Source organism: Helianthus annuus, chromosome 11 (assembly GCF_002127325.2).
Source record: "Helianthus annuus cultivar XRQ/B chromosome 11, HanXRQr2.0-SUNRISE, whole genome shotgun sequence".
NCBI lineage: Eukaryota > Viridiplantae > Streptophyta > Magnoliopsida > Asterales > Asteraceae > Helianthus > Helianthus annuus.
Genome location: NC_035443.2, coordinates 54,659,542 through 54,674,411, shown reverse-complemented (window position 1 = coordinate 54,674,411; position 14,870 = coordinate 54,659,542). Strand labels below are relative to the sequence as shown.

The 14,870-nt window shown below is 36.7% G+C and overlaps 1 protein-coding gene across 1 annotated transcript; it reads left to right on the top strand.

Moving 5' to 3' along the window:
* Positions 1-404: 404 nt before the first annotated feature.
* LOC110930951 (putative pentatricopeptide repeat-containing protein At1g12700, mitochondrial) lies at positions 405-953 on the top strand. The gene has a single exon (XM_022174341.1). It carries the CDS (start codon positions 405-407, stop codon positions 951-953), a length of 549 nt encoding a protein of 182 aa, XP_022030033.1.
* The last annotated feature ends 13,917 nt before the right edge of the window (positions 954-14,870 follow it).

The following is a 14,870-nucleotide window of genomic DNA, read 5'->3' as shown; positions in this document are numbered from 1 at the left end:
ACAGAAAGCTACCAAATAACAAAAGGAGTGAAAGAGTTACCTAGTAAGACAGAAACAATGACATGTTGATCAATTCTGTAAGTATGTAATGGAAAACATGTAAATATAATACCTGTTACCTCATTCACGTAGCAGAGAATCCAGAGACAGATACAACCATGAAGTTTGACATGTCAGTCTGATTTGTTACTTACAGCAGTTTATTGAACGGGTATTGTAAGAATCGGAATATAGAAGAGGCTATGCAAATGTTTCGTGAAATGAAATGACTGGACAAGGTTTAAAACCCAATGTGGTCACTTATAACACCATGTTACATGGATTTGTTTAGGTTGGGTTGGGCATTGTGTAGCTGCATGCAAACTATTCGATGAGATGTATGCACAAGGCCAAATTCCAGATGCATGCACTTATCGAATAGTTTTAGAGGGTCTTTGCAACAACCATCAAGTATAGAAGAGGCACTCTCTTTGTTCCAGTTAATGGGTGATAGCAAGCTTAATTCTGATATTGTTGTTTACACTATCCTCATTGATGGGGCAGGAAAATATGGGAAATTTCACATTGCAAGGAATCCTTTCCATGGCCTAAGCGTTAAAGGTTTGAAACCTAATGTCAGGACATATAATGTGATGATTGGTGGTTTTTGTCGCAAAGGTCTATTCGGGGAAGCAAAGTTGTTGTTTCTTAAAATGGAAGAGAGTGGCTACCTACCAAATAATGTTACTTTCTGTGTTTTTCTCCAAGGATGTCTAAAGAACCAGCACTATGATGATGTGGAGATGCTTTTACAGGAAATGGATGACAGAGGTTACTCACTTGATGCTTTGACGTTATCGTTATTTATAGATCATATCGCTGCTGGTTTACTAGATAGAAGTATGCTTAAGCTGTTAGGTAAGCTTATGCCAAAAGAATTAATGGATGATCCTAGCTTGTGCGACTGGGAGTGAAACTTAAATAGTAATTGTGGGATGAAAGATGAAGATTATAAATTGCAAAATGTGGAAAGCTAGAAATCTCTACCAAATTCCATTTGGTCTTCATGTGTTTGGTTCACATTTGATTTCATGTGTTTGGTCTCTAGATATTGTCCATTTAATGAATTCACAACGCTTAGGCATTTGTGTTTGTTGTATTTTAATGATATTTTGCTAATATATGAAAGCTAGCTGCAAGATCTTCTTTATGTTTTTAGTTTTTGTTTCTTGATACATGATGTTTCACTGTTTATCAATTATATATGTTACTTCCATTTTTATGTAACAATGTGCATATCATAGCTTGATCATAATTCAAACTAGGATTGTTAGTCTGCAAGTAGTGGCTTCTGCAACAGAGTGATATTTTTTGAATTCAATAGGTGAGCATTCCTTGAAACCTCGGATTATCTCATGAATGAATTCAGAAGTTTCCAGCTCTCTAGCTCTCTATTTGAACTGTTTGTTTTGATGTTTATAAACAAGTCGTACCTTGATAGCATATGTTGTTGATATATCTGGTGTTATCGACATATTTTCAATATATATGGATTAGCAAAATGAAACCAAAGGATTTGTAGTTAAGTTGTAACACAAGTTAGCACTAGCAGATATCATGGTAATCCTAACTAGTACTAAAATGATCAAGTATGATACTAAAGATGTGATGATCTTAAGTTTATTTCATGACCCAATATAAGATATTACTTAAATTTATGGATATTATTTTGAGGTCTGGTCCAATATGAATCCTTTTAATTGGAAAAGTAAACCAACTTAAATCTAAGCATCACCTTTAATTGATACTATATTCTTCATCCAATATCTGGAGTGAATTTCAAATTTTGTTATTTATTTTTATAGTGAATTTCAGAGGTGTCCTTTATCTTTCAAATTGACGAGTCTTGTACTTAATGTTTTAAAATCTTGCATGTTATGTCCTTTAGCCATAACCCAGTTAGATTTTTCTGTTAAATATGGTCATGTGACTTGCACATGAAGGTATTATTGTCATTTCACTTTTCAGAGACTAGTTGTGTAAACAAATTAAATGCCTAACTATTAAAAAAATTAAAAATAAAACAAATAAACACTCCTCACACCACCTGAACCAGATAAATACCCCCCACCGCACACCACCTGAACTAGATAAACACTCCTCTTCATCAAACACTTTGACCACAGTCATGCTAGTTCCATCCACCGCAATAAACCCTTTTGGCACTGTAAATTTCAAAATCTCCGGCTATGTTTTCACCTTAATCCATAACGAATCCCCCTCCGGTTCCAGCGAAACAATCTCCCCTGTTCCATCCACATTGCCCTGCACAAAATGCCCGCCCATTCGAGTCGATGGCTTCACCGCCCTCTCTAAATTAACAACCGAACCATTTTCCAATTCGATCAACGACGTTTTTCTTAAAGTCTCCGGGGCCAACCCGACTTTGAACTCTCATAGTTGGGTGTCGAACTCTGTGACGGTTAAGCAAGTCCCGTTTCTTCAACAAATTGACGCTCAATTCGTCCAAGATTTCTTGATTTGCGTGCTTACAAGACAACAATTTTGAATAATCACAAGTGGGTTTGAAGAATTTGAGCACTCTCTTTTCAAGTTTTTTAAATCGAATATTATGTATTTATGAGATGATCTTAGCTATACCAATGGGTGTTGATATTCTTCAAATGGTTTCGTTTATAGCGATTATTGTTTTGATTTTGTCTTTGACGGTGATTTCAAGAACCAACATCTTCCAGAATATCTGATTGATAAAGATACGATATGATGTTTTTAATAAATAATGGCAAAATTGCACTTTTCATCCTTTATGTTTCAGGGTTTCTACAGGCGTTGTCCTTTAAGTTTAAAAATTACACTCTATGTCCTTTATGTTTGCAACCTATAACAGGCGGTGTCCTTTCTTGTCAACCCAGTTAACTTTTGATGTTAAAACCTGTTGGATCGTCGTTGACCCTGAATGAGTCGATCAGAAGAGTCGTTTATCTAATTCAAAGGCGGAATCGATGAATCAGACGCTCAAGCTAAATATAATGCTTCACTTTATTGATTTTGACAAAGTTTACAACCTGGAAGCAATTTGGCAGCACTTCGTTACAGATTCAGAACCGTACCAAATGAACTAACACATGCACTATATATAGAGTTCCAGGTTCGCTTATGTGTACATGCCCTTCGAGCGAACCTGAATGACTAATAGTGATTCGCTTATGTGGTTATGCACATAAGAGCGGACCTGTGGTGTTGGTGTGGTTCGCTTATATGGACAATGTCCATATAAGCGGACCTCAATGCTAAATCACCATTTCTCGTTTCTCGAACCTCGTGCACACAATATTCTATCCTATCCTAATCTAATACATGATACAAGACGAAGTCAATAGACGTAGTGCACCAACAGACTCCTCCTCGGATATTGACGAAGTCTTCAGTGACCATTCTCTGTTATGCCACCTCTTTAGTCTTGATCATCTTGCCATCTTGCTCAGATTGTAACAATGTAAGCACCTTTCAATCTTTCTCTTTAATCATCTTTCTATCTTTGACTTTTTCACCAAGATCTCATCATTAACTTTATCATCAACTTTTTCATTGTCAGCGGGCTCCCCCTCTCGTCAAGCTTCCGTGCTTTTAGGATCGACACCTAGCTTTCCAGATACAAGCTCTTACAGGAACGATACCCGACTCTTTGTATGCTTCCGTTTTCGTTGAGCTCGTCTTCAGACTCCCCCTAAGACTCGGCTTTCGGGATCGTAGTCTGGTATAACATCTGCAACACTCAGACATTTATAAGTAACAACGTTTTAAAAACTATTAACCAGAAACCGTAATCTGGCTCTATTCAACTCTCTATATCACTTCCCCTATCAACAGTCTTTACAGTTTTTGACAATATAAAGAATCCAACTCCCCCACAGATTATCATTCAAGTTCAAGTTAATGACCTTGAAGATATCACAAACTGTTTTTGAACTCTTATAGAAATTTCAAGTTTCAAATTAATGAACTTGTTTTATTTTCAGAAACACAATCAGCTTACTAAGATTTTGAAACTCAGCAATTCAGACATCGGTTTATCGAAAATAAAGCAGAAATCAAAATCTTTTTGTATTTTCTGAAAATATAAAGCTGCAAAGAAATATGTACAAACATATTTACAGACAATATTTTTGTTTGAGTATGCGTCAGAGGATCATATCAGTTTTTGACAAGTCACAAGTACCGTTGAGCTTAGTTACACATTAAGAATTAAACAATTCACTTAGATTGTCAATATACTGATCCACTTAAATTTTCATACAAATTTCAACTAATTCAGGATACGATTTAGATGTTTTAAGACTTAAACTCATTCATGTGTCCCACCTCTTGAATATACTCCCGTATCCAGAATCTCAATATTCAGTCTTACAGGTAATTATACTACAATGATTCTGTACATAAATTAGGTATGCGAGGACTGAGGGATCTCAGGTCGATACTTCCGTATGCGCAGAGAGATATCAGTTTCGACTTTTCAGTATGTCCCCTTTAGAGGATCTTTTAATTACAACAGCAACGACTATCAATTTTATTGTTTCATCTGCATGCTGAGGGTTTATGCTATGTTTCAAGCATTTGGTGAAAGTATTATCCAAGGACTAGGTCAGAACTTCCATTCAGCAAAAGTCCCGGAATAATACCCCAGACATCATAGAGTATAGAAACCTAGTATATCAGAATACGAGACCTTTCAAACGAGATTTCAGGGGTTACCTATATATCCAAGTAGTGTTCCCCACGAAATAAGTAAGTTTGAATTTAAGTTTATATCCCGAAAAAGTCTACTAAGTGTATAAAAACCTATCGACATATCATCAGTGAGACTGTTTAACGCTATTTAATCATTACAATTCTTTAGCATACTGTAACTGTCTACTGATGTACTATCATTTCCTCTTTTTACACGAAACTCAAATTTTTGAATTTTATCATGTTTTTGACTTTTTCAAATTTTCTAATGTTTTTGTATTTTCTGACAATACCTTCTCCCCCTAAAATGCAAAATCATTAAAGAAATTTGACAAACCGATACTGATAGCTTTGTCTCGCCATCCATTTTCTGCATCTCATGCTCTGTTTTGCAGAAAATATAACGTACCCCCATGATTTACAACCCATTGATTTTGCCCGTTAGAAAACCGTGCTTCAATCTGTGACAGTAATCATGCTTGTTCTGCCGTGAGGGTTTCGGCATAGTCCATCAGCACTTATTCTAACAAAATTAACCACAACCATCACAAACATCAACCAAACAAACAACAAACAAACAAACAACAAACATCACATATTGTTCAAATTTTCACAAAACAACACACAAACTCCCTGTTTGACCAAATCAGAGTTCATCTTCTTCCTACTCTAGTGCCAGGCTACTCTTATTTGCATTCTGACAATCTTCTGCACCATTGAGTACCTGCACATTCAAGCTTTATCAAAACGCAAACCATTTGTCACAAACAAAATTTCAATCAATGAAGATAAATGCCGATTCATGCTTCGCGATAAAGGAAGCTCCGGCAATTCCAACCGTTTAATCAAACATTGTGTCCACCCAAGCCTCATCAGCCTTGGGTGTAACCTTGACTCTAGCAACCTGAATCTTAAAGTTTTCAGCCTTGAGTGGTGGAAAATTTTCATCATAGGCAATCGAAATTGAATCCTCAGCTTTCTTCACCTTAGAAAATGAACTTTCTATTTCTGTTTTCGATTTCCAGATTTGTTTTTGTTTCTCATTTTTAACCAAATCAACATGTTTCTTAACACTCCATGCTTGACCATTTGGTGTTCCACATTTGTACAAATGTGAATCTTTTTGAACACTTTGGTTTTGAACAACAACTTTTGGTTTCCAAACCTCTTGGGGTTTTGCCATATCAACTGATGTTTTCCAACTTTGTGTTGTTCTGAATCTGAGTGTGTGAGAATTCCAGATCTGTTTTGAATTAAACCTGTTCGGGTTTGATTTCCAATTTTGATTTGAAGCAAACTTATTTGTGTTATACCTCCAAGTTTGTTTCGAATCAAATTTGGTTGACCTTTGTCTCACATTCTCAGATTTTTGTTTCTCAGAATCAATCTTCTTGTTGTCAACATCCACAGATTTTAGATTTGGACACTTTCGTGAAAGATGTCCTTTTTGATCACATTTGAAACATGTTCTCATGGACACATCTTTGACCTGTGGATGTTGCTTTTTCTTTTGTGCTTCAAACTCAACATTAGACTGTCTCATTTTGAGTTCTTTTTCTTTTGCTAAACTATCTCCTTGAACAAAACTCATTTTTACTTGATAATTTGGCGTCACATTTTTCTTCCAATTTTGTTTCTTTTTATAACCCAACCCAGCCTTCATGTTCTTCTTTTTGACACCCGGTTTGTTATAAAAAGTTTTGTGACCTTTACCAGCAAATTTTGAAATTTCAGATTTTTCAATCTCAACCATTTTGAAAACTTGATCAACTTTATCTGAAATCACATTCTGAATCGGGAATACAACATCTATGAATAATTTGTCTGATCCAATCATGGTATAAACCAATCCCTTTGAATCATCATTCAAATTTTTCTTGGATTTTGTGTTTTTCAGATATCCATCATGAAAGTTTCCCTCATCTTCATCCTGTGATTCAGTTTTACCTGTATCACCCGACTTTTCTTGAAAAACGCTTTCAACAATCTTACCTACCACCTCTGAATCACTGATATCATCAGATTTGGTGTAAGTCACATCGATGTTGTCGGGTAACTGATCAACCATGTTGATTACTTTTTCCACTTTTTCGCCATCATAGAATGTATAATTATTCTCCAACGGTGGTGGAACTTGATGGTATTCAGACCCTTTTCCCTTTTTGTTCTTTTCAGACACTTTCTCATCGGGTGTGATGTTGAAAATTCGTTCCAGAATATATGAAGATGAATGATAGCTTTGCAATTTATTGACCAACTTTTCTTTGTCTGCCAATTCTTGTTTAAGCTTAGCAACATCATCAATATATTGGTTTACCACTCTTTGTTTATCTTCAAATCTAGCTTCAAGAAATTTAGTGTTTCTTTGACAAGCACACAATCTATCATCTAGACTTTTGACTTTACTCTTTAAAGTTTCATACGCTTCTTTTACAGTTTCATATGACAGTTTCATTACATCATATTCTTTTTGTAACTCTTGAATTTTGATGTCTTTTGGAACACATTCGTTGCAAACAACTGAACACTTTTCTTTTAAAACCTTGTTTTCTATTTCAAGATCATCACATTTTTGTTTCAATTTTTCATTTTCTTATTTCAAAAACTTTTCAATTTCACTCATCTCATGACATTTTTCTTTGAAAATTTTATTTATTTGAGTAAATTCATTATCTCTGTTGTTGAGTTTTTCATCTTTCTCAATACAAGCACTGCACGTTTCCATGCATTTCTTGCATTGCTGTTCAGCTTCATTATCAATTTTATCAGAAGTATCAGTTTGAATAATTACCTCAATGACTGGCACTTTGGTTTCCTCAGTCTTCTGAATCTGGTCTTCTTCAGCGACTTGCACTTTGTCTTCAACACTTTCCTCGGCTTTCTTTTCAACCTTCTTCACTTCACTCACCACCTTCTCACTTTCAGTTACAATCTCTTCGACTGTCATCTTCTTTTTCTTCTCCAGACTAGCAAAAATTACTTTCTGAATGCCTTCTTCAACTTGCTGTTTGTATCTGGGATTCTCTCTAAGGCCTTTGCACCAAACATCCACAGTAGGAATAGCAGCAACTAGTGCATCAAGGTCAACTGTCTTTGGATCAACAGTTGGGTTTCCTTGAGGATCAACATAGCATCCTTTATCTTTGCTCCACCTGCCTGCCCATGTTGCTTCTCTGTAAGCATTATACACATCATCCAATCTCATACGAGCATGTCTTTCTTCTCGAGTCAGTGTTACTTCAGCCACCATTGCTTTAGCTTCCACTTCAGCTACCTCTTCGTCATGTTGACTCCAATCATAACCTTCATCATCATAGATGATTAAACCAGGTGATTTTGCCTCTATCAACCCCTCTTTCCAATCAAGATTTTGAACCATAGATTCATAATCACCATCTATATTATCCACATTTTGATCACAAAATGACAAAGCAGCTCTCTTTTCTTTGGATGATACTCCATCAATTTGCTTTCTGATTGGCTGATCAGTATTCTTGTGATATATTGCCTTTTTGTAATAATCCTCACGAAACGGATTTACACTTTCATCAGCTCTGTTGTTTGGACATTCTCTTTTAAAGTGACCTTTTTCCTTACATTTGAAGCAAATTACTTTGTTCTTGTCAAAACCCATCTTCGTTTCAGGTCCTTCCAAACATCTTCTACCAGTGATCTCCATGAATCGTTGTGCTCTTCGAATGACACTTGCCATGCACCAACGAATATCCATGAGTTCCATTTCTTCTGGATCCACCTGATCGTAATCCTCTTTCGTCATGTTAGGATTTCCGATCTTTCCTGCGATTAATCCTTCGTAAGATACCAGAATGGAGGCTAAGAAACTCATATGCTGTTGAGCAAATTCATTGTTTAGCAATGGAGAATTTTTCCAATCGGAGTTGGAATTTGCAGTTGATGATCCAGATGCAGATGATGCATGAAATCCTGGATCATAACTTGAAGAGGTACTCTTTGATGTGTCACTGGTCTTTTCTGCCGTAAAACCCGTTTTGATTCTTGGAGACTCATTGATTCTTGAAGACTCATTGTTTTGTAACAACCCTCTTCGATAGTACAAACCAACATTTTGTTGATAGTTAGAACTTGACATCTTGTTTTGTTTTTGAATCAACAAATCATGCCCCTCTATCTTCTCTATCAATTGATCTAATGTCAGTTTATCAAAATTGACATCATTTTTCAACACAATCACATATGTTTTTCAATCATCTTCATGAGGTAAAGCTTCAACCAGTTTATCTACCATCTCTTCTCTTCTCTTTCTTTGTTAATTTCGAATCTCTCCAACTCAATCTTTAAGTGACAAAAACGTTCAATCATTTGACGAACTGTTTCATTCTTCATGCAGCTAAACATGTCAAACTCCTTTTTCAACAACGAAATTTTGTTTTTCTTGATATCTTTCCCTCCTTCAGCTTTCACTTTTAATGCTTCCCAGATTGACTTAGATGTTTCACCATACTGAAGCAATGAGAAAATATCCTCTCTGATAGATTGTTGAAGTAGAGTTTTCATTCTTAGTTCTGCTGAATGCTCTTTCTTATCATCTGCTGTGAAATCTTTTAGTGTGATCAACTCACGTCTTTCATTTCTTGGTTTTACATATCCCAAAGTTAAACAAATCCAGCTATCGTACGCATATGCTTGCACCCAATTTTCAAATCTTTCAAACCACCAATGATAGTCTTCGATATTCATGAGCTTAGGTGGTCTTTGGTGATTTCCGTACACGTTATCGTAACTCAGACTTTTCGATATCACTTTCGTAGCATTCTTTGGTGTAATTGGTGTATCTTCTGAAGTGAACGCGTTATAGAACGTGTTGTAAAACTCTTCACCATAGTCCGACATCTTTACTCACCTGGAAATCAATGACCTGGAAGCAAACAAACAAACTGAATCAGTTAAAACAATATCAAGTAATTTGAAATATACAAACACTCGATTGTCGTGAGATAATCTTGACACTTAAACGAAAACTAGATTGAACGAATGAGCGAAAACCAATTTGGACAGATAAGCGAACCACTTTGACTTATAAGCGAACCAATCAACTTGACTTATAAGCGAACCAAGTGATGTCCGTTCGAGCGGACCAATAACTGTTCGAATAAGCGGACCGGATGATGTCACTAAAAGCGAACTGGATTGTGTCGTCAAAGCGGACCAGACTGTGTCGTAAAAGCGGACCAGACGAGCAAACCTAGTACATTCGAGCGGACCACTGAAGCGAATCAACGTGTTTTCAAGCGGACCTGGGCTGTTTTGGAGCGGACCAACACTGACGTAAAAGCGGATCTGTTTCACGAGTGGTTTTTGGTCACTTTTAGGCCGAATTTGAGTCTAAAACTTTCAAGGGTTTGTCTATGTTCAATAATACATGTCCTGTAAAAAATTCGTCCGATTTTAACCGTGGAAACTTGTCTTAACAGAAAAAGAAGGTGTAGAAGATAGAAAACGGATCAAATTTGAGCTGAACTCTCCCTCCTGAGCTCTGATACCACTTGTTGGATCGTCGTTGACCCTGAATGAGTCGATCAGAAGAGTCGTTTATCTAATTCAAAGGCGGAACCGATGAATCAGACGCTCAAACTAAATATAATGCTTCACTTTATTGATTTTGACAAAGTTTACAACCTGGAAGCAATTTGGCAGCACTTCGTTACAGATTCAGAACCGTACCAAATGAACTAACACATGCACTATATATAGAGTTCCAGGTTCGCTTATGTGTACATGCCCTTCGAGCGAACCTGAATGACTAATAGTGATTCGCTTATGTGGTTATGCACATAAGAGTGGACCTGTGGTGTTGGTGTGGTTCGCTTATATGGACAATGTCCATATAAGCGGACCTCAATGCTAAATCACCATTTCTCGTTTCTCGAACCTCGTGCACAAAATATTCTATCCTATCCTAATCTAATACATGATACAAGACGAAGTCAATAGACGTAGTGCACCAACAAAACCCCTCACGTGCACGTCACGTGAGGGTATATTCGTCTTTTTCCCCAAATAACAAGCAATATAACTGCATCTTCTCCCTTGATGCGATTGGCAAAATTAGGGTTCCAACAAAACCCAATTGTCTCCCCTGATTCACAAAATTAGGGTTCCAAATCATTCCAAAAAACCCAATCGGACCGTTCATGAAAGTTGTGCAACAAAATTGAACTTACAATGGTGCTTTGTTGGTGTGGAAAAGAAGCTGCATTATGTACATCTTGGACTGTTAGAAACCCAGGAAGGCGTTTCATATCTTGCCCTAATCTGGTTAGTATAACATCCTCACTCTAGCCCTAATTTAAAAAAAAACTGATTTTTATGAAAATGCAAGAATAACTGATTTTTATGAAAATGCAGGAATCAAACTGTGGTTTTTTTATTGGATTGACCCTGAGATGTGTCAGCGTTCTAGGGAAATCATTCCTGGACTCATACGTGAAAGAAATGTACTTGAAGAACAACTTCGTGGTCAGGTTGAAGAAGTATTTGAAGATTAGCAGGGTTTTTTTTGTGCTTGTTGTACTGTTTTTAAGCGTTAATGTATGTAGGTTTTCTTTTGTGGTAGTTGTTTTGTAATGCTCCAGTTGAAGTGTTAATGTAATGGTATTTGTTGAAATGAATGCAAATGTAATCTGGTATTAATAGAATGTAAAGGTATTTGTTGAAATGAATGCAAATGTAATGGTTACCCAACCACAAAACCTGTTCCATTTGAAATGAAGTGCAATTGTAAACTGGTATTAAATGGTTACACAACCATTGAATGTTTGGCCAACCAACATACCTGTACATCATTTATGACAACTACTAACCATATTATACATCAACCATATTTGTCATTAACATCAAACATTAAGCATAAGTCTTAGTCATCAAAATAGAACATCAGTCATACTAAACATAAGTCTTAGATCACAAAAGAGAACATAAGTCATAGTTAACATAAGATAACAAAAGTTGAACCCCACGGACATAAGTTAAGCCTTCTTGCTTTTCTTTGCAGCCTTGCCTTTACCACCATCAACATGCTGCTTCTGTTTGCCTTTCGCATCACCACCAACTGCAGTCTTGACCTTGGCACCACCCTCACTTGGTTTATTTGAACATGATCTCTTGTTGTGGCCTTTCCCCTTGCAATTTCCACAAGTCTGCACTGCGTATTTCTTTGATAGCTTTCCACCCTTTGTCATATCCTCCATTTCAACAACTGACTTCCTCCTAGCTTTTTTAGGCCTACCTACTTGTTTTTTATGTTTAGGTGGCTTTAGAGTTGTAGGAACCATTGAATTGGGCCACATAGACCTGCCACTGATTGGGTTGACCTTGAAGCTATACACCTTCTTCCAGTTGTCTAACCTATACAAGGGATTCACCCAACTTTCTAAACATCCAACTTGCTTACCATTGGTTGCCATAACCCATATGGTAGCCACAGCATGTCTACAAGGTATGCCCGATATCTCCCACGAATATACCCTCAGGTGACGTGCACGTTAGGGGTTTTAACATCAAAAGTTAACTGGGTTGACAAGAAAGGGCACCGCCTGTTATAGGTTGCAAACATAAAGGACATAGAGTGTAATTTTTAAACTTAAAGGACAGCTCCTGTAGAAACCCTGAAACATAAAGGACGAAAAGTGCAATTTTGCCATAAATAATGATGTTTTGATGTTTGTTTGAAGTTTTGTTGATTGGGATCTGATAAAGTTAACTGATTGCAGGTGGGTTGTGAAACAGAGTTGATGATTATCATTGAAGGATTACAAGATCTTAATATTTTATGTTTTATTTTTTTAATGGTTAAGTATTTAATTTATTTACATTATTGGACCCTAAAAAGTGAAATGACAATAATACCCTTATGTGCAAGTCACATGACTAGATTTAACAGAAAAATCTAACTGGGTTAGGGCTAAAGGACATAACGTGCAAGATTTTAAAACATTAAGTACGAGACTCGTCAATTTAAAAGATAAAGGACACCGCCTGAAATTCACTATAAAGATAAAGGACAAAATTTGAAATTCACTCCAATATCTGGCCATGCTTTTGTCTTTTCCCAGTATCCTTTCTTCATCCAGTTTCTAGAAATACAATTAGGGATGGCAAAAATACCCGAGCCCGACATGTATACACGAAACCCGACACAAATGGTACAGGTATACCCGATACCCGAGGGGTATTGGGCCGGGTATGGGATTAGTTTTAAAAATTTGGGGAAATGGATTTTATCACCCTAAAGTAAGCAAAATTAGTCAATGCCACTCCCAACTTTCATTTTGACTCCACCACCCTCTACTTAACATTTAGGTGACAGTGTCACCCCTTCGTTAAATAATCACTAACTCAGTTTGTTTTTTAATCCTACGTGGCAAGGGACTTGTGAGGTGGACAACCTATGTGGACTCACCCTTTATCATCTCTGTAAACATAATATAAACCCTAATTAATTGCAAATAGACTCTAGAGAGACAAAGTTGAATTAGTTACAAAATAGAGTAATTAGTCATCCAATTTCAGAAAAGCTGAATTTAATTGCAAAATCTTCCATTCTCAACTTCCATCTTCCCCACCATCTTCTCCTTCCAAATCCACTATCACGCCGCCATTGATACACTCTAGAGAGACAAAGTAACCGTCAAATCACCAACGCACATACTTCTTCCACCCAAATCCACTCCTCAACCAATTCCTCATTTCAATTTCTCCGGCAATCGGAGATTCTCTCTCCACCGTTGCCGGACTTCCGCCACTAATTCTTCCATATCAACCTACAATCGTGAAGAAACTGTGAAGTTTCTACATGCATTTAAACCATCCACACACAATAAAGAAGAAATGGATCTATCTAGTAGCAGTAGCTTCAACTATTACTCTATTCCTACTGTTCATCCTAACCCTTACTTCACTCGACGGCAACCGCATCTACGACTACTACACACCACTGGAGCCTCTATCTTCGTTGAAGATCAACTCAAACCTGTCAGCATCTCCAATAACAATAATATTCCTCATCTACCTCGATTTGCGTACCTGATTTCCGGTTCAAATCACGACGGCGTTATGCTCCGGCGGACTTAGGGAAAGAACGACTAGGGGATTAGGAGTTGCGATTGATTTTGCTCTGCAATTTGGAGAATATGTGTTTGTGTTGAATTAGGGTTTTTATTATGTTTACAAAGATGGTAAAGTGAGTCCACATAGGTTGTCCACCTTAGGTCCCTTGCCATGTAGGATTAAAAAACAAACTGAGTTAGTGATTATTTAACGAAGGGGTGACACTGCCACCTAAATGTTAAATATAGGGTGGTGGGAGCCAAAATGAAAGTTGGGAGTGACATTGGCCAATGTTGCTTAGTTTAGCGTGACAAAATCCAATTACCCTAAAAATTTTAACGTGTATGGGATTAGGTGATACCCGACCCGATTACCCGAAACCACATACCCGTTTACCCGAACTATATACCCGATCATATACCCGAAGTTTTTAATTTATATTTTTATTTTCCATTAACCCTTATCTATTAGTGATTTATTTTAGTATGTTCATAATGTGAAAAAATAAATTTTCTTTTAGCATATGTATTTAATGATAGTATTTATATTTTGTGTGTTGTGAAGTATATACATATAAGTGTATAAATATTATAAAATTACCCTATCTATTAATTCACAAAGCTTGTTGTTGGTGCACTTGTGTCTGTACTTTGTCTGTATTTTGTAATGATATAAAACGATGTCTTTTGTTAGTCTTGTTTACGTCTTTTGTTGGTTTGTATATGTGTTTTGATGTAAGTTTGACCAAGTCAACCATCCTCCTGGTTTGACTTGGCCAAACAGTTAACACATGGTTTGTTAGTTGTTTGTGTCGAAGGATGAGTCATCGAAGGACTGTTTATATCTTTCGATGAGCTCGAAGGATAACCTTCGATGGATACAGATGGACCTCGAAGGATATACCATCCTTCGAGGTATATGTGGATCCTTCGGTAGGTGTCTGGTCGATAGATGATCCTTCGATCAGTCTGTCTTATCCTTCGACCAGACAATCTGTTATGGGTATATATAGGCATGTAATGGGTTCACTTCATATATAGTGAGACAGTTTAGAC